The 23,421-nt window shown below is 49.3% G+C and overlaps 1 protein-coding gene across 1 annotated transcript in view; it reads left to right on the forward strand.

The window, feature by feature from the left end:
- The first annotated feature begins 1,399 nt into the window (after positions 1 to 1,399).
- Positions 1,400 to 23,421, forward strand: part of Ttll9 (tubulin tyrosine ligase like 9) — a 44,728-nt gene continuing 22,706 nt past the window's right edge. The window contains exons 1-5 of the mRNA XM_027945078.2: positions 1,400 to 1,414; positions 4,748 to 4,791; positions 6,723 to 6,815; positions 12,482 to 12,593; positions 13,512 to 13,697. Of these exons, the coding sequence (XP_027800879.2) occupies positions 1,400 to 1,414; positions 4,748 to 4,791; positions 6,723 to 6,815; positions 12,482 to 12,593; positions 13,512 to 13,697 (450 nt within the window). The remainder of the gene's footprint in view (positions 1,415 to 4,747; positions 4,792 to 6,722; positions 6,816 to 12,481; positions 12,594 to 13,511; positions 13,698 to 23,421) is intronic.

Here is a 23,421-nt window from a genome sequence, read left to right on the forward strand (position 1 = left end):
TGCCTCACACAGGCTAGGTGAGCGCTCTGACACGGAGCTGCAACCCCAGCCCCCACTTTTTCACTATTAACAATGCTGCTATGAACATGTGGGCATAAATGTTTGAATACCTATTTTCGGTTCTTTGGGGGTCTATACCTCAGGTTTCTTGTGCTTTGTTTCATAGTTTGTTATTATTCATTGAGTTAATGTGTCTTGTTTATTCACTCACTAAGCAGTGTTGGCCATGAGCTAAGCTCTGGGAATGCAGTGGCAAATAAATAAAACTCATTTTTTTTTCTTTCTTGGCGGAGATATTGAGGACTCAAAGGAATCTGCCTAGAGAAGCGGGTAGTCAGAGAAGACTTTCCTGAGATCAAATGCAAGCTGAGGCCTGGGCAGAGGGGATGAAAAGAGCCACCAGAAAAAGGAACCCCAAGATGAACAGAGATAAGTGTGTTTCCAGAAGTGTGGGAGGGGGGCCAAGGGTCAAACCAGTATCTGAAGGAAGGGAGGAGACTGGAATGGGAAGAGCAGCGCATGGATGAGGCTGCTAAGTCCTCAGACCCCGGATCAGTAAAAGACTTACTGAAGCGGGGCACGGTGGCCCACGCCTGTAATCCCAGCGGTTCAGGAGGCTGAGGCAGGAGGATCACGAGTTCACAGCCAGCCTCAGCAATTTAGGGATGCCCTCAGCAACTCAGCAAGACCCTGTCTCTAAATAAAATACAAAAAAGAGCTGGGGTTGTGGCTCAGTGGCTGAGTGCTCCTGGGCTCAATCCCCAGTACAAAAAGGCTTGCCAATCAGGATGAGGATTTCCACCTAACGGCCATGGGGAGCCAGGGAAGGTTATACCCAAGCTGGGGAGAGCATGGCTGAATCTGGATGGCCAGAGGGATAATTGGTCAGGAGGCTGCTGCAGGTGTCCAGGGAAGTTCTGGCATAAGAGTTGGTGCTCAAAATTTAGAAGGTGACTGAAAGAGAGCAGAGGGAACTGGTGACGTTACCAACTGACCAGGTGTCTTAGTGGTCGTTGAGTAAGGAAGCAGTACCATTGCATTTATCAAAAAGTGACAACTTCTCAGAAGCAGCATTTTTAGATCAAGGAAGCTTGGCTGGACGCGGTGCTGGGCAGTAAGTGCCCGCGGCGGGCAGCCATCCTCTGGCCGCGTGTGCCCAGGGTCGCAGAACGGTGGGACTGGGAGGGAAAGGTCGAGAAGGTCGAGGACCTGGGTGTGGGACGCCCTGGGAGCGCCGGGCCTCGGTGGGCGGGAGCGGGGACACTCCACCAGGAGGCGCGCCTTTGGCTCGTCCAATCAGAGCGGCGGATCCGGGCGTCCCTTCGTCACCTTGGCAACGGGACGGACAGGCTCTAGCCGGACGTAGTGGCGGCTTGGATCTGGCCCCGGGAATCGCGTCATGTCGCGACCGAAGGTAGGAGTGGCACCGAGCCAGAGGCTTTCAGAGGGAGGGAAGCCACGGGGTTCAGAGCCCGGGGGCGAGTCATCACGGGGCGTTGCGACCCAGGAAGGAAAGGTCCAAATGGGACCCAAGACTAGGAGGCCCGACGGCTGCTCGCAGACCCTCTGGCAGGAAAGTTACAGGACCGGGTTCTAAGCTGTACCAAGATTGCTGTTTAGGAGGCTGAGGCAGGAGGATCTCACGTTCAAGCACAGCCTCAGCAGCTTAGCGAGGCCCTAAGCAATTTAGTTAGACCATGTTCTAAAAAATATGAAGGGCTGGGGATGCGGCTCAGCGCCCCTGGTTCAATCCTTGTTACAAAACAAACAAACAAATAAAAATAGACATTCTGTGACCCGTGGGAAGCTCAAGCGTTCAGATTTCCCCGTGGCCCATTAAAACAAACAAACAAACAACAGTAAAACTCTAATTAGTGCCTTTTCCAAGCCGAGCCCAGTCCTGACCAAGGGACACAGAGATGAATCAGGCAAAACCCTGCTCTCCAAGACCGACCAGCCAACTCTCATTTTAAGACTAGGAAAGATGAGGCGCAAAAAGGGAAATGAATTACTGTAGAGTCCAGCTCTTCTGCCCCAACCTGCTTCTTATCTCAGGTTCCAACCTCTCAAGAAGGGCATCTCCATTTTTTAAAATTCCCTTTCACAACAAAAAACAACTTTATCTGCTTTCAGAGTGTCGTGAACTTCGCTTTTTTTGTCAGGAGTCATAATTCCCGTTGATGGTTATTTGAGGTCCATCTTCCCTGCCTTAACGCCGGCTCCTGCAGGGAGCAGACATACGCTGATCACTGTTGAATGGCTACTGGTGGAGGACTCCGGTAGCTGCTCAGGACAAACACCGGGGCTCTGTCTTGACTCCTCCCCATTCACCTCCCACATCCAAGAAGGTCCCCCCTATTTTTGGTGTTTGGATCAAATCCAGGGCCTCTTGCCTGGATTTAAGTTAAGGCTTCTGCCTTTAACTTTCTAGATTTAGGCAAGAGACCTGGTGTAGGACTATGCTTTCTTTTAAATGACCCAAGAAATTGGGTACATGAACTTCTTAAGAGAGAAGGACAGAATAAATTGTGTGTACCCTCACAAAAATGTGCAAGACTTCTCTACTAAAAACCAGAACCATTGAGAAAAAAATAAAGAAGACTTAAATTAATGGGGAGAGAGAGAGAGAGAGAGAGAGAACAAGCACATTTTATGGATTAGAAGAGTCAGTGCTTTATGATGCCATTTCTTCCCCAAATGATCTTAGAGTCAATGTGCTCCTCTCAAAATCCCAGCATGTCTTTTAGTAGAAATCAGCAAGTTGATTCTAAAATTTGTATTGTTGGGTTGAGTATAACTCAGTGGTACAGCACACTTAGCCATGCTTAGCTGGCTTCTATTCCCAGCACCAAAAATAAATAAATAAATAATAAACAAACAAATAGATAGATAGATAGAAGAACTTATATCCAAGTGCAAATGGCACCTCATTGCAAAGACAATGTTAAAAATCAAAGCCAGAGGACTTACACTGCCTGATTTCACGATTTACTAGAAAACTACAGTACCTAAGAACATGTGATGGTGGCATAGGAATAGACAAGTAAATAGAGCCCAATATGGTCCAGAGGCAGACCCACGTGGTCATGCTCGACTGAATTTTGACAAACATGCCGGTGCAATTTGGTAAGGAAAGGAAACGATTTGCAACCAAGGACTCTGGAGCAACTGGATAAACCCATGAAAAGTGGAATTGAAAAGAGAGAGGATTAAAGATCTGATTTTCAAAAAGATATATAGGGTGAACTGACTAGTGCTGGGCGAGTAGGCAGGGCTTGGGTGGAGGAAGGACACAATTTCATTTTCTTTTGCGGGGGAATTAACCACTTGTTTTGGAAAGCGCTATCTCACGTTCCCTTCCACAGGCTCTTTGAGGGGTATGATAATGTGGTAAGCAGAATTCTGAGATGGCCCCCAAGGTCCCCATGCCTGGTGTACATGCCATGCATAATTCCCTCCCCTTGGGGCTGGGGATGTGGCTCAAGCGGTAGCGCGCTCGCCTGGTATGCGTGCGGCCCGGGTTCGATCCTCAGCACCACATACACACAAAGAGGTTGTGTCCGCCGAAAATTAAACAATAAAAATAAATAAAAATTATTTAAAAAATAATAATAATTCCCTCCCCTTGAGTGTGGGTGAATTTGATGGCATCGCTGTTGCCATGATGACATTATGTTATATGAAACCATCATAGCTGACTTGGAGGCAGTGGGTTGGAAGTCCAAGGGACATGCTAAGGGTGGCATACAGGAAGAACATCCGTGTGGTGAAATGCCTATGGAGCCACTTTGCAAGGAATAGCAAGCAGCCCCTAGACACTGGGAGCAGACCCAGTGGGCAGCAGTCCTACAACCCCAAGCAACCAAATTCTGCCAACATGTGAATGAGCTTGAAGATGAGCCCCGATGAGAACCATAACTCCAGCCATCACCTTGAACGTAGCCTTAGGAGACCAGGGCAGACATTCTGGCTAGGCTGTGCACGTATTCCAAACCCACAGAAACAATGAGATAGTGAATGTGCATTATTTTAAACCACTCAATTTATAGCAATTTATTACACAGTCTTGGAAAATGAATTCGGATCACAGCTCTGTCCCAACTGTAAAGGTTGGCTGCACGGGGCCAATATCAGTTTCTCTTTCATACATGCCTTAGGGATCAGTCTTACCAGGACTGAGGGGACAAGCTGTTTTGGATATGGTTGGAGCTGAAATACACCCCTCTCCACCAGCCACACACACATTGAGGATTTGAAAGGTCTGTTTTGGGTGAAAGGAATTCATGTTGCTGAGTCTGATACAGCCCTTTCCTGGATTCTAGGTCCAATCAAACATGCAAAGTTAATTTTTTTTTTTTTAGAGCTGGGTATCAAACTCAGTGCTCCACATGTGCTTAGCAGGCACTCTACCGCTGAGACACACCCCCCAAATTAGGATAGACTCAGAGCCTGATAAACTGAGCTCTCAAAACTGGGGTTCAGGGTCGAATTTTGGAGCGCCAATAAAACAGGCATTCACTCTGCGGGTGTTGCTCATGGAACAAGCCTCCAGTGCAGTGGGCTGCTTGGGAATTCACCCTAAGGGTACCAGGTAAGTTCTGCACTGATTTTCTGGGCACCTGATGGTGGATGAGAACCTGACCAGGTTGCACCTTCCTGTCTCAGGACGGAGGCATGGTTGAGTGTGGGCTGGGAAGGCAGGTGGATGTACAAAACCAGTGACATCATTTTCCTTTTCTCCTTACAGAATCAAAATTACAAGGGCCATGGATTTTCAAAAGGAAAAGAGCGGTGAGTGGTTCCTCTCCGTCCAATTATTGGAACGAATTTCCTTCCCTTCCTCCTTCCTCCCTTCCCTCTCCTCTTCCCTTCCATATCACTGGGAATAGAATTCTAGGTTGACTTTTTTCTTTACATACTTGAAAGATGACATTCCCTTGTCTTCAGACTGACATTATTTCTTAGAAGTCAGAAGTCAGTCTCTGTCTCCCCACTCCACCCCTGGCAGTAACTCTTCCTGGCCTCCAGCAACCTGACTGTGCTTTACCTTGGTATGTTTTTTATTCTGGGAGTGGGTATCAGGTGCTTAACCACTGAGCCACATTCCCAGCCCTTTTTTGTGTTTTATTTAGAGACAGGGTCTCACTAGGTTGCTTACAGCCTCACTAAATTCCTGAGGCTGGCTTTGAACTTGTGATCCTCCTGTCTCAGCCTCCTGAGCCGCTGGGATTACAGGCATGTGCTACCACACCCAACTTCTTCACCTGACTTTAATAGCAGGTGAACACTAAATTCACAAAGTAAATTTGGAAGCTCTTCCTCCTCTTCCCTTTTCTGGAAGAGATTGTGTGGAACTGGGGTTAATGTTTCTTTATATGTTTGGGGGAATTCTCCAGTGAAACCATCTGGTCCTGAAGATGTCTTTTTTGGGAGTTTTAAAATTATGTATTCTATTTCCTCGATAGTCACAGAGCTATTTAAATGACCTGTCTCACATTAGGTGTGTATGGTGCCGAGTGCTTTTCGGGGCTCACCCTGTGTGGGTCGTCACATGCAGGTGTGCGGGGGCCTTGGCCTGCTCCTAACTGTACTTTTCCCATCAGCAGGGCCTGTGTCACTCCTTCCTAGGTAATTGTATCTTCTCTCTCTCTCTCTCTCTCGTCATCTTGCTGACAAATGGTTTTGTTGATTTGATCTTCCCCAAGAATTAGCCTTTTATTTTATTGATTTTTTTCCTGTTTTCAATTGTATTGATCTCTCCCTCTCCACCAGGCCTCCTATGACATCACCCCAGAGCGAGAGGGCAGCTGGTCACTGAGGGGGTGGGAGAGGAGGTCCAGGCTCTCCACGGGGTCTCCCGGGTGGGGAGGAAGCCCCAGCCTTGTCCCTGGCCTTCTCTGACACCACAGGGGCAGAGGCATCGCTTCTAGACTCCCTGGCCTTTGCTGGCACAAGTGGGGGACGCAGATGTTTTCTGCGGGCTTTGGCTGATGGAGCAGTTGTTCTCTGCCCTGCGTCCTGCTGGGGGGCTCTGCTCTTGTGGCTAAAGAGAGCAGGCTTCTGCTGGGGCTTTATTTAAGTCTGTGCCCATTGGCATGTCTGGGTGGCCATTGGCTGGCTTTTTTTTTCTTAGTTACAGGTGGACACAATACCTTTATTTTGTGTATTTATCCTTATGTGCTGCTGAGGATGGAACCCAGGGCCTCACCCATGCCAGGCAAGCGTTCCACCGCTCAGCCCCAGCCCCAGCCCTTGGCTGGCTTTTTTATCTCCACACCTGGGATATGGAAGCCCAAAGAAAACCCAGGGAATTCCCCACCATATGTTTGTTTTATACAGAATGTATTGGGTTTCAGTGCCCTCGTAGGAGGAATAGGGGAAATGACATCTGCTCCATCTTCCCAGATGGATGTCAGGAAGGGGAGTGTTGCATGGAGTGTGAGAGCTAGTCATGGTGCACGTGGAGCAGCCCGGTCGTGCCCAGCACATAGTAGGCTCTGGACAAAACGCTTGCTGTTTTTTGATGATTCAAAGTTTCTGTAATGCTCAATTTGATTATTTCAGGGATTGTCACGCTCTGATGCTAAACTCTGAAATTCGGGGATTCTGTTTTCGGCATTTCTAGCTGTGGCTTTGATCTTTCTTCCTCCCCCTTTATCCTATCCCTGGAGCGTGCTAGGAAAGTTGGATTCCAGCAAGTGTTCTGTTGCCTTGTCTTGCAGAGAACAGAGAGCATTGATCCGGTTCAAGACTACCCTTATGAACACTCTGATGGATGTCCTGCGCCACAGGCCGGGATGGGTGGAAGTGAAAGAGTAAGACCCCCTCCCTCTCCTCACCCCCCTCCCTCTCCTCACCCCCTCCCTCTCCTCAACCCCCTCCCTCTCCTTGCCCCCTCCCTCTCCTCACCCTCTCCCTCTCCTCACCCCCTCCCCTGTTTCTTACAGATCCCTGCCTGCCTTGGTTTTTCTCCCAGCCCCCCAGCCCAGTAGCCACTAGGACTTGCCCTAAAGTAGCGCTGACATTTATTTAGCACCCACACTGTGGTGGACAAATCACTCACACCGTCTCTGTCTCTAATTTAAGCCTTACAACCATCCAATCAGGTATGACAGTGTTCAGGGGTGTTAAGCCAACTGCTTAAGGTCACTCAGCACGTAGGTGCCCAGTCTATTTGACTGATGCCGGGGGTATCCTGTGGCTCTCTGGAGAAACAGAGGGATGCTGGCAGCACAGACCTGCTGGCTTGAGTCCTCCCGGGATGGGCCCAGGTCAAGGACTAACCTAGCTGGTCACTTACTAGTTCTGTGGCCTAGAACAAGTGACTTGACCTGTAGGCCTACGTTTCTGCCTTGGTGCTGGGCCCTGGGGCTGCTGAGGGAGGAAAATAAATATATGACCCCCGGCTGCGTGAGGGAGGGGTGAAGTTGGCATGCATGTGCCAGGGACCTGAAGCAAAGAGGCTCTGATGGGCTAGAAGCCCGTCTATCTGCCCCCCGCCCCTCCACTGAGGTTCGTAAATAGGAAATTCCGGGATGGCGAGGAGGCTGAAAGAAATGAGGGGCCTGGCTAGTTCCGGCTCTTCATTTTGCTTTGCCTTGAGCAAGTCCCTCGTCCTCAGTGCCAAGTGGAGCTCCAGCCCACCTTCACGTTCCACACAGCAGGAGGCCGGAAGGAGGCAGGGAAGCCATGCCAGACAGGCACAGAGGCGCTCGCTTGTAACCCCAGCAACTTGGGAGGTTGAGGCAGGAGGATCGCAAGTTCGAGGTCAGCCTTGGCAACTTAATAAGACCCTCAGCAATTTAACGAGGCCCTGTCACAAAATGAAAGATAAAAAGGGCTGGAGAAGTAGCTCAGGGGTAAAGCGCCCTGGGCTCAATTCTCAATACTCCCCTCCAAAAAAAGGCATGCTCCTCCCTGGATGTGGCTCAGTGGTTAAGCGCCCCTGGATTTAATCCCTGGTACAAAAAAAAAAAAAGCCCTGCTAGACACTGTAGTCCTTGGTATCCATGATCTCTTTTAGCCATCCCCCCAAAATCTGGGTAGGTGCTACTGTCAATCCCACTTTACCAATAAGAAACCTGGGCACAGAGTAACGAAAATGCCATGTTTCAGAGGTCCCTCGCTTGTAAGGCTAGGATTTGCAGCTGGTGTGCACGTCTGCAGAGTCACAGGCTTGTCCCCGCCCCCCTCAGTGGGCTCTCAGAGAGGGAAGGAAAGATGAGTGAATATTCCGGATCCTGATGCTGCAGTCAGCAGCGAGACTGACTTAAAATCACCCACAAGAAATTAGGAGTCAGCTGTCCGTGGCAAGCTGTGGTACAGGTAGTGAATACAGAGCACTCTCCTTGGGACTTTGGGGACTGTTACAGCAAGGATAATGACGCTGATGATGGCAGCTACCACGGATTTTCCCTCTTTGAATTTCCTTTTTCTTTTTTTTTCCTTTGGTTCTTAACCCAGGGCCTCCCACATGCTAAACACACACCCTTACTACTGAGCTAGACCCCCAACTCCCTTCATTTGCTGTATACTATTCCACTGTATGGACATACCATGCTTTATCTATTCATTAGTGAAGGGGCACTTGGATTGCTTCCACTTTGGGGCTAACAATGCTGCTATGAAAATGCATGTATGAACTCTGAGTGGAACATGTTTTCTTTTCTCTTGGGAGAAACTCCATCTAGAAGTAGAATTGCTAGGTCATATGGTAACTCTATATTTAACTTTTTGATGAACTGCTGGACTCTATTTTCCATTTCCAACAGGACTGTATAAAATGTCAGTTCTTAGGCATTCTCACCAGTACTCATTGATATTTTAAAAATTTTAGCCATCCCAAGTCGGTGTGAAGTAGCATCTCATTCTGATTTGCTTTTCCCTTGTGGCCAATGATGCTTGACATATTTTCATTTGCTTGTTGGCCATTTGTAAATCTTTGGAGAAGTGACTATTACAACCTATCGCACATTGAAAAACCCAGTTCTTTGTCGATTTATTGTCGAGTTGTAAGTATTCTTTATACCCTTATCAGACACATGATTTGCAAACATTTCCCCTCATGTTGTGGACTTTCTTCATTGTGACTTTTGAGGCACAAAATTAATTTTTGACAAAGTCTAATTTATCTATTTTTTTCTTGGTTGCTTGTACTCTGGGTATCATATTTAAGAAAGCATTGCCTGATCCAAGATCACAAAATTTTACTCTTATATTTTCTTTCTTTTTTAAAAAAACCTTTTCAGTTGTAGATAGACACAATACCTTTATATATGTGGTGCCGAGAATTGAACCCAGGGCCTCACACATGCCAAGCAAGCGCTCTGCCACTGAGCCACAACCCCAGCCCTCTTATGTTTTCTTCTAAGAGTTTTTTTATATTTTTAACTCTTACGTGTAAGTCTTTGATTTGATTTTGAATATGGTGTGAGTTAGGAATCCAACTTTAACTTTTTCAATGTAATTTTTAAACTTTTTATTTGAAATCATTTTAAACTGAAAGCTTCAAAATACAGTTGTCCCTTGGTGATGAGGGGCATTGGTTTCAGGACACAGCTCCTTCTTTTAGCAGCTTCACCCAGTTTCCTCCTCTAGCTGCTGATGTGACCAGTACGTCTGTCTGTCCATGCCTGGAAGTGAACAGACACTATGAAGCAAGCAGAGGGCATCGTTGGAATTCCACCAGTATTTTTTACTAATATTCTTTTTCTGCCTCATAATCCATTCCAGGTCCACATTGCATTTAATTGATCTTTATATCCACAAATGTGCCCTTGATACATTCAAAGAGGACTCTTTATTTTACAGAATGTCCCTGGGTTGGGATTTGTCTGATGTCTTCTCGTCACAGGGCTGAACACCACAAAGTGATGCGGTGTCCTCCCCAGTGAACCGCATCAGGGGGCTCATGGGCCCAGCCGGTCTTACACTGGTGTTACCTGGGTCGCTAAGTTGAGGTGGTGTTTCTCCAGTGAAGATCAGCTTTTATGGGGGGGGGTACTGGGGATTGAACTCAGAGGCACTCGACCACTAAGCCACACCCCCAGCCCTATTTTGTATTTTATTTAGAGAGAGGGTCTCTAAATAATTTAGCACCTGGACATTGCTGAGGCTATGAACTTTGAACTCACGATCCTCCTGCCTCAGCCTCCTCATCTGCTGGGATTACAGGCATGTGCTACCGCACCCGGCTGGGTAGGGTTCTTCTGTAAGGAAATAGTTTTTCTCTCCTGCTTCTTACTTATTTAGTATTGGTCTGGCTCATTGATATCCATCATCTTGAGCAGAAATATCCACTCCTTGATTCTCTAGTAGGGAAACTGAGGCCCAGAGAAGAGGGCAAGGTCACGTAAGAGTCATTGCCTGTGGCAGAACCAGAATAGGGGCTCTCTCTCCTGCATGATGTGGCCCAGTGCAAGCATCAGAGTGGAGAGGGACAGGGAGCTGGATGAGGCGCTGGCGGCCAGCCTGGAATGGGGCTGTCTGGTGACCAAGGGTTTGGAGGGCAGATGGCCATGTCCCCAGGGGGTTTCCATCCGCTACGGAAGCCATTGCTCACGACTGCTGTGTGTGCAGCAACAGCCTGAGAGAAGCTTTGGAGGAGGCCCAGGCCCAGGTTTTCATTCATAACTCAGGATGGAATTGGAAAAGGGTGATTCCTGACTCATGTCGCTCCATCGCTGCCACCACCTGTGTCACCACCTGTGCAGGCATGTGGTGTTTGCTTAGGATTGTCCTCAAGCTGACTCACTCCTTTTACTTAAATAAAGGAACTTTTATATGGCTATGAAAGCATCTGTGGGATTATGCATTTGTCTTGCTATTGATTTATTTTCCCCCCATTTGACATTAAAGCAGGGACATGGCTCTTAAACTCCTCCTGACCCCAGTACTACGGATTGAACCCAGGGGTGCTTAACCACTGAGCAACATTCATTCATATATATATATATATATATATATATATATATATATATATATACACACACACACACACACACACACACATATTTTATTTAGAGACAGGGTGTTGCTTAGTTGCTTAGGGCCTTGCTAAGTTGCTGAGGTTGGCTTTGAACTCATGATCCTCCTGCCTCAGCCTCCCAAGCCAATGGGATGACAGGCATGTGCCACCACTCCTGGCTCATGTTGGCATCTCTTAGAATTGCAGTCCACCACAGAATTCTCCCACAGTTGGTCATGTTCAGGCCAAGGTCATGGGTCACCCTTCTTGTAGCTGCCCCCTTCTTGTTCAGTTTCTGCCTCAAAGTTCCCAAAGATTTTTTTTTCAAAACTCAGTCCATTTATCCATAGTAGGGGAAAAAAAAAAGTAGGGAGCAATTCAAACACCTCTTAGTTTGAAAATGGATACACTGTAGTGTGTTCACTCAAGGAAGTGGAACGTGGTGGTTAAGATGACTGAATTAGACCCCATGTGTCAAATAAGGAAGCAGATTGCAGTGGTTCTGGCCAGAGCCCAGCGGCCTCTGTTCAGTGAGCTCCTTAACCTCTCTGGGTGGGCCTCAGTTCCCTCATCTGTAAAATGGGCATAACGACAGAACTTGGAATTGCTGTGGGGATCAATGAGTTCATATTTGCACAGTACTTAGAACAGCGCCGGGAGGGTGGTGAGCCATAAGGATTAGCAAGAAGGCAGTTGGGAAAAAACGCCAGACAATGTCACAGGCCGTGTCCAGACAGAGGAAAGCCATCCAGACACTGTGAAGAGATGACAAGCCACTAAACCCAGGCTGGTTTTCCTCTGGGGCAGAAAGAGGAGATAGATGCAGGGATATACAGGGACCTTCAGTTATATGTACTTAAAAAAAAAGTGGCATAATCATGGCAGCACTATTTTATTTCCTGATGCCTCTTTTGAGCACCCCAGCTCCCAGCACCTGGCTCCAGTCCCTGGATTTAGTCCATCACTTGATTTCCTGTCCCCCTCTCTGGCATAGTGGTGAAGAACAGGGTCAGAACGTGGCACCTGGTGGAGCCCGGTGGAGTTCTGGGGGTGCCGTGTCTTTGGTGAACAAGGCCATCCTGTCCTGGAATTGAGGGAATGATCGTTGTCACCTCTTAGGGCCACTCTGAGGCTTAGCAAGAGGGGTCTTTGTGAACTGGGAAGACCTTTCAGGCGTGAGCCGTTCCATCACTTGATACCGTGGGCTGTGGAGGAGGAAGGCAGGTGGTGTGGACAGGTGTGCCCCGTGTTGCAGGGCCTGGTGTGGATTGTGACTGGACAGGCAGGCCCTGCCTAAAGCTGCGGCCACTTGGTACCTGAGCTCAGTGTGCCCACATGTGCTAAGGGCTCAGGGAAGGCACAATCTGCCGACAGTGGTGCCCATGGCCTCTGAGGGACTCCTGGTGGACGCACTGCCACGCGCCCTTCCCTGGGCCCCTCAGCTGCATGTCCCGGGGCCCCAGACCCCAGCAGTGCTGAGGCCCTCAGGTCATGACCTTTGCCTCTTCACCCCAGTGAAGGGGAGTGGGACTTCTACTGGTGTGACGTCAGCTGGCTCCGGGAGAACTTTGACCACACCTACATGGACGAGCATGTGCGGATCTGTCACTTTCGGAACCACTATGAGGTGAGCCGGGCCGGTCAGAGGGGACCCAGCCCGAAACTCAAGTTACTGGGTGTGGTGACGAGTAGGAGCTTGTTTGGGAGGGACAAGGACCAGAAGAGAAAAATATAAGGGGATGATGGGGTATATGCCAGGTGGGGGACATGTGGCCTAGGTATCTGGCAAGCTCAATGGTTAGAGGTTGTGCGGATCTAAAGCCTGAGGAGCAGCCTGTTTGAGGATGCAGAATTAAGGACACAGGCTATGGGGGGCAGGCTGGTTTGGGGGTGCAAGGAGCATGAGTCTTGGGGGACTTCAGGGTGCAGGCAAGCTGAGAAGTTTGGGTCCGGAGATAGATTGGAGATCTGGAGGGAACCTGACCTCAAAGAGACCTGGAGGACCAGTGGTGAGGGATTTAAAATGTTAGCGTAGCTGGCGCGCACCTGTAATCCCAGAGACTTGGGAGGCTGAGGCAGGAAGATCGCAAGTTCAAGGCCAGCCTCAGCAATTTAGGCCCAAAGTAGCTTAGCATGACCCTGTCTCAAAATAAAAAATAAAAAGGGCTGGGGATAGGTCTCAGTGGTTGGGCGCCCCTGGATTTAATCCCTAGTACCAAAAATAAATAAAAAATAAAATGTTAGTGTGGCTTAATGGTTAATAAATATAAACTTCCAAGTCAGAAAAGGCCGGATCAAACTCTGGATGTGCCACTTGTTCGTTGGCGCTCTGGGCAACCGGCTGCATTCTGCCCTGCCTCCGTGTCCCTGCCTGGGACGTGGGACAATCATAGACTAGAGGCTCTCGGTCTGGGTTGCTCTGACTGTTCCTGCTATTTTGTGGCCAGAGAGAGGAGGCTGGGGGTGTGCTGGGTGGCAGGGCTGGGGTCAGGAGCTGGGGCCGGGCAGGAGCTGAAGGCTCACCCAGCCTGCCCACCGCTGCCAGCTGACCCGCAAGAACTACATGGTGAAGAACCTGAAGCGCTTCCGGAAGCAGCTGGAGCGCGACGGGGAAAAGCTGGAGGCGGCCAAGTGCGACTTCTTCCCCAAGACCTTTGAGATGCCCTGCGAGTACCACCTGTTTGTGGAGGAGTTTCGCAAAAACCCGGGGATCACCTGGATCATGAAGCCTGTGAGTGCCTGGTGCAGGGGCCTGGGGGAGGGAGTCAGTGGGGATCCTGGGAAGCCCTAGGCACCCTGACAGGGACCGGCTCTGCCTGGGTGATCTGCTAGAAGCACTGACTGCCGTCCCTAAAGGGCCACTTGAGTTCCTTTTCTTGGCAGTGTGTAGAGCCAGTGGCTGTGACTGCTGGCACGTAGTAGGTGCTCAATAAGCGTTTATTGAATGCACAAGTGGTCATCAGGACGAGGCAGGGGTCCAGAGCCCTTCTTCCTAACGTGGAAGAAAACAGTGGGTGAACCAGCCAAGTGCTTTACTGCCCATCAGCCTTGGGGTGGGCCTCACCAGCCCCATTTTAAGGATGGAGAGGCCTGGGGCCTATTTATTCAAGCATCCCACAAATGCTCACTGGGCCTTTGCCATGTGCCAGGCACAGACCTAGGCCCAGGGAATTCAGCTCTCAGCAAGTCAGACGTGGTCTCTGCTGTCTTTGAGGATGGACAATAAGCCAGCAGAGGATACATGTGTTGCATGGTTACGGTGTGCTGAGTGTCCTTAAGGAGAATGGTGCCGGGTGCAGTGGCGCACACCTGTAATCCCAGTGGCTTGGGAGGCTGAGGCAGGAGGATCGTGAGTTCAAAGCCAGCCTCAGCAACGGTGAGGTGCTAAGCAACTCAGTGAGACCCTGTCTCTAAATAAAATACAAAATAGGGCTGGGGATGTGGCTCAGTGGCCAAGTGCCCCTGAGTTCAAACCCCAGTACCAAAAAAAAAAAAAAAAAAAGGAGAATGGTGTCAGGAGAGGGAACAAGTGGGGGAGGGACCTCCCCAGCCAGGCAGCTACTCAGAAGTGAGAGACTGAGATCTGAGGTCAAATTTGGTTCAAACACTAACCATCCCACTTACTGTGTGGCCTCAGGCAGATTACTCAACTTTGCTGCACCCCAGTTCCTCGTCTGCAGAGTGAGAAGAACTGTGGTACCTATTGCATAGTATTGTGCAGTAGACAAGTTAATGCATATAGTACCTGCTCTATAAATGATAGTCATTATTGAGACTATAAGAATTAGTCTTGATCTCTGAGCTGAAGGATGCCTGGGAGTCAGCCTGGAGAAAGGCGGAGGTAGGGAAGAGCATTCCAGCAGAGGGGACTGCATGTGTGAAGCCTTGCTCTGGACAACCCTTCCAGGGTCAAGAAACAGGGCAAGATGGCGCTCAGCCCTTCCTTGTGCCCGGGCTACCCTCTCGGCCACATGCCACCTGTTAGTCCGCTTTTTCATTGTTGTGACCAGATTACCTGATGTGACTTGGAGGAAGAAAGGTTTATTATGGCTCATGGTTTCAGAGATTTCAGTCTGTGGTCAGCAGCCCTATCGCTCTGAGCCTGAGGTGAGGCAGAATCAGACTATCACACTGGTCAGATGCAGTGGCTCACACCTGTAATTCCAGCAGCACTGGAGGCTGAGGCAGGAGGTTCCCAAGTTTAAGGCCAGCCTCAACAACTGAGCAAGACCCTTTCTCAAAAAAAAAAATAAATAAATAAAAATAAAAAGGTATAAGGATGTGGCTTGGTGGTATAGTTCTACTGCACTTGCATTAAAAATGTGTGTGTGTGTGTGTGTGTGTGTGTGTGTGTGTGTGTGTGAATGAAGGCTGTGTCAGAGGAAAGCTGCCTAGCTCATGGCAGTCAGGAAGGAGAAAGGAGAGAGAGGAGAGGAGGCAAGGGACAAGGTATCATCCCCAAGGGCCCGCACCAGTGACCTACTTCCTTCAATATGCCTGTAGTTACTACCACCTCTCCGTAGTCCATTCAAAATACTAATCCATTAAATGGATTAATCCACTGATGAGACCAGATCCCTCATGATCCAATGGTTTCCCAAAGCCCCACCTCTGGACATTGCTGCAGAGATTTTTGGGGGACATTCCAGATCCAAACCATGACACCACCAAAGCCTCAAAGGGCATCATCAAAGCCCCTTGAGAAGGCCAGGCTTCGGGAAAGGAGCTGGGTGTGAGGAGGAGTGAGCAGCCTTCCCGTGGAGCAGAAGAGCGTGGCTCAGTGTTGGCTGGCGTGGACGGAGTCAGCTGGCATGGGTGCCTGGAGGGGGACCCAGTGCAGGGCACAAGGGATGCCTGATGTACCCAGACCCTCTCACCACCTCTGCGTCCTGGGAGGCACGGTGAGGCGGCTGGGGCTGGAGGAGTAGGGATTACGCAGATGAACAGTGACACCCACCAGGGACAGAGTCGGGCTCCCAGCATTATCCTCTCAGACAAATGATAATTTGTGCTAATTGGGAATGAGCAATTGCATATTAGGTTGATTCCTTTCCCGGCCCACGGCCTTTGTTAGCGGCAGACACAAGACAGCTGTAATTAAGGGGTGGCATCTTGGTTGTGCGTCTTCCGCCCTGAAGAGAAGAGGCGCACTGCACTGTCTGTGGGGGAAGAGCGGTGGGGATAGTGGGCGTGGCCGGGGAGAGTAGCAGGGCTAGTGGGCGTGGCCTGGAGGGTGGCACGGCTGGTGGGCGTGGCCGGGGGCCAAATTCTGATCCACCCCTTCCCCCTGCGTGACCCCAGCAGGTTTCAGCCCCAGCCAGTCCACTTCCTTGTCTGTAAACCGGGACTGAGCTGACGTGCCCGACGGGGTAGTGGAGAATTCAAAGAAGCTGTGCATGTTATACCCATACATCGCCCAAATTCTATCAAGGGCTTGGCGTTAGGTGCCCAATAATTGGCTCACTTTTCTTGTTCTTTCCAAGAGTCCAGGAAACACCCCTCTTCTTCTTGCCGCTGGGAAGCACTAGGGCAGTGTTTCTCAAACTTTCTGTGTCCCCGCATCCCCTAGGGATCTAGCTAACATGCAGAGTCCAACTCAGCAGATCTAGGTGGGGCCTGAGAAGCTGTGTCCAGGGGATGCCATCACTGCTGGTCCCTGGTCCCCAGGTGATACTTTGGTGAGGTTGGAAAGAAGCCGTTCCCAAACTGGGCACGACAGACTCTGGCAGAGGCCGTACATTGCGTCCACCTGAGTGGCTGACCCCGGAGGCCTGGGCAAACCTGCGAGCCAATATGTGCTGCCTGTCAAGTCCCCCCAGCCCCCATCAGCCTGCGCAGTCTGCAGAAACCGAAGCCCGCAGGGTGTGTGCCCGCGCTTAAGGAACTGACTTCTGCAATACTGTGAGGGCCACTAGTCCAACATGTACAGTCCAGGCCAGCAGACTGGCAGCTCAGGCAGGATTTCTTTGTTACAGTCTTAGGCAGAATCTCTTCTTCTCCAAGGAGCCTCGGTTTTTGCTCTTAATAAGCCTTCAAGGGCTGGTTGAGCCCGGCCCACATGGAGGGCACTACTTCTACTTAAAGTTACTAATTACAGATGTTACTCACATCTGCAAAAAAAAAAAAAAAAAAAAAAAATCTTCAGAGCAACACCTAGACTAGTGTTTGACCAAACAACTAGGCAGCAGAGACTCACCTGGCTGATGTGTAAGATGAAAGGTCACACCAGGTCTGAGGGCTCTTCTGCTCCAGCGGCACTCTGAGAACCAGAGTCCTGGAGTGTTAGTTCTGGATCTTATTATTTGGATACTACTGGGGAGAAGGGAATTAAAAGGTAGAACACTACTTTAAATTTGGGAAATAGATGTCCCCTGGGTCCCTCTGCTCTTCCCATAAGGCCTGTTGTTGTGACCTAGTTTGTCCTTGTCCACTCACAGGCAGAAGTTCTCAGGGGGTTGCTGTGGCCAGGCCAGTCTCTGGCAGCCCTGTCCTTCCAAGTCTTCCCTGAAGTTTCCCTGGAGCCTGTGACCCTTCATTTTCCTCTGCAGGGAGGGGTGGCAGAACAGCCAGGGAGAGGGCAGATTGGATCAGAAAGGCAGAGACAGCATTGTCCCCCATTGCCGCTGTTCAGGGACCCTCTTCCTATGGGGCTGGAGCCCAAACCATCTCCCAGCTTTGCTGTCAATCTTGGAGAGAATAAGAATAAACAGATCTGACCATTAAAGTCCAGCTTAGGGGTTAGGGTGTGGCTCAGTGGCCACCTCTTGCTGAGCACCTGCAAGGCCCCAGGTTTGATTCCGAGCAAAGGGGGAAAAAATGTCCAGTCTAGTGTAAAAAGCACATGCATGAACATCCTTTTTCCCACCTGAGCACTCTGCCCTCCCTGCAGCTTTGGCCTGTGGGGTGTGGGAGGTGGCAGGGCGCAGACCACATGGCCCACTCCCACTGCTCCCACCTTTCTGTGGTGCTCGGTGGTCAGGGACCAGCCTGTCCATCAGTCTGTGTGTCCACCAAGCCAGTCTAGCCCTTTTCACAGGGCTGTGGGTATCCTTGGTGACCCTGGGCTGTTTTTTTCTCAACCCACCAGCAGGAAGAGCCGCATTTGAACATACAGTTACACTGTGTGCACCAAACAGAGCATCTCAAACTGTTCCGCCAAACCCTCTCAGAGTTGGGATGCTTTGGTCAGCAAATAATAGAAAACCCAACCAACATGGCTTCCTGGAACAAGAGGGTGGGGCTTCTGAACTGTTTTAATGCCTCGGACCTTTTGACATTTGGTGAAATATAAGAACAGTGTTCCTATGTAAAATGGCATTAGTGAGGGGCTGGGGTGTGGCTCAGTGGTAGAGCACTTACCTAGCACATGTGAGGCACTGGGTTCCATCCTTAGCACCACATAAAAATAAACAAACAAAATAAAGGTACTGTGTCCATCTACAACTAAAAAAAAAAAAAATCACACTATTGAGATCTGATCAACATAAAATCTGCACACATTTGATGTACATAGTTGAATGAGCTCGAACCTGAGTATGTACAGTACATATCCATGAAAGACTAGTTTGTTTTGTTTTGTTTTGTTTTTTAAGGTACTGGGAATGGAACCCTGGGGTGCTCTACCACTGAGCTACATCCCCAGCCCTTTTGATTTTTTTAGTGAGACTCTGTCTCACTAAGTTGCCCAGAGGGGCCTTGAACATGGGACCCTCCTGCCTCAGCCTCCCTGAGTGACTGGGATCACAGGCATAATCTAAACATGTTTGATTACAAAATAACACAACTAGGGCTGGGGCTGGGGCTCAGTGGTAGAGTGCTTGCCTAGCACACGTGAGGCACTGGGTTCCATCCTCAGCACCACATAAGAATGAAATAAAGACATTGTGTCCACCACCTACAATTTTAAAATAAATATTAAAAAAAAAAACAACTATGTTGAAAACTAGGTATGTGTGTTAGTTGGGGGTCCCCCAAGAAATAGCTGACAAACAAGACTCCACCTGCCAGAGCTTAGCCTGTGAGAGAAAATGGGGGGGGAGCTGGGAGAGGCTGGGGGAGTTGTGGGACCTCAGTGAAGGGGGAGGCAAGGAAGGAAGGAAGGGCTGAGGGGAGGGAGGAGGGAGGTTGAGTGGAACTTCCTAGCAATGAGCAGCCTGAGCAAAGTCCAGCCAGACCTGGGAGGCTTCAGGCTGTCAGAGAAGTCCCCTGTGCCTCAGGAACCAGCCAGTCATTGGTTGGGAGCAGCCTCTGGACAGGAGGTCAGGATACAGCGCCTGTCAGCAGGCGGCAGCTGGCGCCCTCAGGGCCTTGCTCTCCTGCAGCTGGAGGTCTGTGAGGTGTGTTCTCAGGGCTGCCACGCACATTATTAAAAGACCCTCTGTGCTGTAGAATATACGTGCTCTTCATTAACAGCAGACCCCCGCACTATCATAATTTCAAAACCACAGGTGCATAAACAGCATCTTGAGATATCAGCAACAATTGTAATGTGATACATAAAAATAGCTGTGATTGCTTCTGATGGCAGATACTCCTATGATGTGTTGACCACACTCATCATAGAAGGGAACACAGGGTACATGGCAGGGTGTCAAAAGGAAGATGTTGTTTTTCTCATTCAAATTCAGAGGTCCAGGGGAATTTCCTTTAATGAAGAATAGCTGGACAGGGGATGGTTTTGGGCAGCTCGACAACCCCATCAATTCCTAGCCCAACAGGCAGATGGTTCCTCTTGGGCACAATGTGGTTGCCACAGCTCTACCTTCACCTCCTTATACCTCTACATGCCATGGGAATACAGGAATGCCCTGGTTTTGTGTCACTTTTGAAGAAGTCACAAACTCTTCCCAGAAGTCTCAGCAGCAGACTTCCCGTGCTGTAGATTAACGCCTGATCCAATCCCATGGCAGTAGCATGAGGGCTCAGACCTCTCCAGAGGGCTGGACAACCCACAGGGTGACCCAAATGTGGTTCTTGGCAAGGGGACAAGGACTGTGAATGGCCACATTTGGTACAAAACCAAAGTTATGTTTCATTCTAATAATCCATTTAAATGTTTTCCAATCATAAATGTATCTTTATATGTAAAAATATTTTCCTCCCAAGTTATCAAGTAATATTCCCAGAAGCTACCCCATGCTTGCTGTATGATTCTGTGTATCCCATGGCACTCTGCAAGAGGTACATGAGTCCCGGAATTGTGTAGCACAGATTTCACTATCCTGGATTTATGACCCGCTGGCTGGATGACTTGGGGCAATATGCTTGGCCTCTCTGTTCTTTGGTTTCCTTGGTTGAAAATGGGAATACTATCAATGCCCATGTCATAGAAGCCTGGCACAAGGTAAACTGGTAAGTATCAGCCATGAACATAATCATTGTAATAAGTCTGGTTACCTATTGCTGAGTAACAAACCACCCCAATGGAAGGCCCTGAAACAATAATAACCTCTTGTTTTTAGTTCATGAGCCTCCAACTGGAGCTTGACAGGGAAGGCTCATCTGTGCACCAGCATCCTCTGGGGCAGCTCTGCTGAGGCTGGAGGATGCTTCCAATTTGGCCTCACTCGCTGGGTTGGCAAGATGGTGCTGGCTGCTGGCTGGGAGCCCAGCCAGGGTAAGGGCTAGAAGACTCAGCTGTCCTCCCTGTGGGCCCCTCATGTGACTTGGGCTTCCTCACAGCATGGCATCTGGGCTCTGCATCATGGCTGGGTAGAAACCACATTGTCTTTCCTGATCCTCATTAGAATTCTCACCCTGCCACTTCTTCCACACACCATTAACTGTGACCGTACTGAAGCCCTGCCCCCACTCAAGGGGAGGGGACACTGACTTTACCTCTTGGTGGGGTTCTAGAGAACATACGGGACTGGAGATGTTGTGATTGGTTTTGGAAACACCATCTGCCGGAGCTCTAGGTGACTTCCAGTCTTAACAACCCTGATCTATTACTGTGCAGGAAGTTTATTTTCACTTTTAGATTATTCCCTTGGGGGGGGGGCATCTCTTGGAACAGGTTTGTCAAGTTACTACAGTGATTTAACCGATAAGGACATTTCATCATCTCACACAATGAGAGAGCTGGAGGTCGGCCATTCCAGGTTGGGGCATGTGCATGGCGATGCCTTGAGGGCCCCCTGGGTCTTCTCCCTGTCCACTCTGCTTCCTCCCTGTGTTTAGTCATCAGATCTGTCACCTCATGTCTATGAGATGGCTGCTGTGACTGCAGACCTCACCTCCTCGGAAAACAGCAAAAAAGAAGGAAGGGCCAGACATTTCTTCTCGTCTCTCTCCCTGTCTGTCTCTCTGACGCCCCCTCTCCCTCCCTGTGTTCCCTTTCTGCTCTCTCTCTTAATTTTTTTCTTTTATCTTTCTTTTTTTTTTTTTTTCCTTTGGTGCCAGGGTTAGTTAACCACTGAGCTAAACCCCCAGCTCTTTTATTTTCATTTTTTTTATTTTGAGACAGAGTCTTGCTAAGTTGCCGAGGCTGGCCTTGAACTTGCGATCCTCCTGCCTCAGCCTCCATAGTAGTTGGGTTTACAGATGTGAGCCTCTGCACCTGGCCCCTCCCTCTCTCTTTATATTTTTAACACAGAGGAAAATCTCCCCAGAATGGATAAGAAGATGTCTCCTTAGGTCTCATTAGCCCAAACTGGCTCATGGTAATTGCAAGGGAAGCTGGGAAAACGAGTAGGAAGCCTTTCTAGCCCCATCGCAGAGAGAGGGACTTTGCCTGCAAGGAAACAGAGGGAGAATGGCTTCCGGGGTGAGAGAGGTTCTGAGATCAAAGGGTACATAGATGCCTTAAAAGACACATTTTTTTTAAAGATTTTTTTTTTGTTGTAGATGGACACAATATCTTTATTTTATTTATTTATTTTTATGTGTTGCTTAGGTCTATCCCAGTGCCTCACACTGAACCACAACCCCAGCCCCAAAAGACACTTTTTAATTGAAGATAAACATTTAAAGGTGCCCACGTTATAGGGGTCTGCTATGAATTTTGACAAAGTAAACACATCCAAGTAACCAGCACCCAAGTCACAAACAGAACCCTACCAGCCCCTCAGCGTTTCCCCTCTGACCTCCTCCATTCACGACCCCCTAAGCCACTGACAGATTTGTTCTCTCTGATTCTGTACTCGATATACTCAGAATACGAATATTTCCACAGTTTCTAGTTCTTTCCCTCAACAGTTTAGTCATGTGATTCACCCTACGGGTGTAAGTAATTGGGAATTGCTAACTGTCATTGCTGTATACTGTTCCACTGAGAAAGTATTTCCAAGGTTGGCACTTTTATGAATGGTGCTGTTGACATGTAACAGACAGATGAGGCTGGTGGGAACACAAGGTTAAGGGAATAATTATATAAGACGGCCCCGCTGTGCTGACCCCCACATGCTTTCTTTTCCAAGAAGCAATTTCCCTGCAGCCCTGCCTGGCTTAGGTGGACAGGCTCTGTCACATTCCTCAGCAAACTACCTGTTGTCTGCAGGAGAAATGCAGGCCCGAAATAATGTTGAATAAAGGAACCAAATTCCCTGAGGGGGGGATTTTTGTAACCCTTTCCACAGACCAGATCCCGAAACTCAGGGAGATAAGCATAATTCCTCCTGATCATAAAACCACATAAGAATATATGGCTAAGAATCCAATTAGGGGGCTGGGATTGTAGCTCAGTGGCAGAGCTCTTCCCTAGTATGTGTGAGGCCCTGGGTTCGAGCCTTCGCATAACATAAAATAAATAAACAAAATAAAGCATTGTGTCCATCTACAACTAAAAAATATTAAAAAAAAAAAAAAAACCAGAACCCATCAGCATGGGACAAAGTGCCTAGGGTTGTCATGGCAGTGGGGACTTGAAAGTGTGATGTCATGCTGCTGTTAGTCAAAAGCCAAGAGGTGGACCTGGGCAGGACTCTCTGGAAACTTCTCTGGGATCTCAGGAAAACCAGTGCAGGGGAGCCACGTTGTTCCTCTCAGAGAGGACCCACTCTCTCCGCGGGAGTATCCCTTTCCCTATCCCTTCAATAAACTCCCGCCTGTTACTCCGAGTGACATGTCTGAAATCTTTCTGACTCGATCGCAGAATCAGGGTTTGAAGGGGGGTCTTCACACTGCTTCAGTTTCCCGGAAGGCCCGCCCTGTGACCCTCCTAGGGATGTGCCTGTCTGTCCAGCATGTGGGAGTTCCCGCTTCTCCAGTGTCACCAGCACTTGCTGTTGCTCAAGGAGTGTGATTTTCGTTTGCGTCTCCCTGGTGGCTAGGGAAGCCCAGGACCTGTTCACTGTGTCCACCTTGTTTTCTGGGCACACATAACCCTGAACCCGGGTGCACAGAGGGCAGGCAGGGCAGGGGGCCTCAGCACGACCGACGGGCAACCTACAGCCCTGTGGCAGCTCTGCCAACCCCGAGTTTATAGAGAAGGCCTTGGCGGTCCAGGTGGCCCACGC

Source organism: Marmota flaviventris, chromosome 2 (genome assembly GCF_047511675.1).
Source record: "Marmota flaviventris isolate mMarFla1 chromosome 2, mMarFla1.hap1, whole genome shotgun sequence".
NCBI lineage: Eukaryota > Metazoa > Chordata > Mammalia > Rodentia > Sciuridae > Marmota > Marmota flaviventris.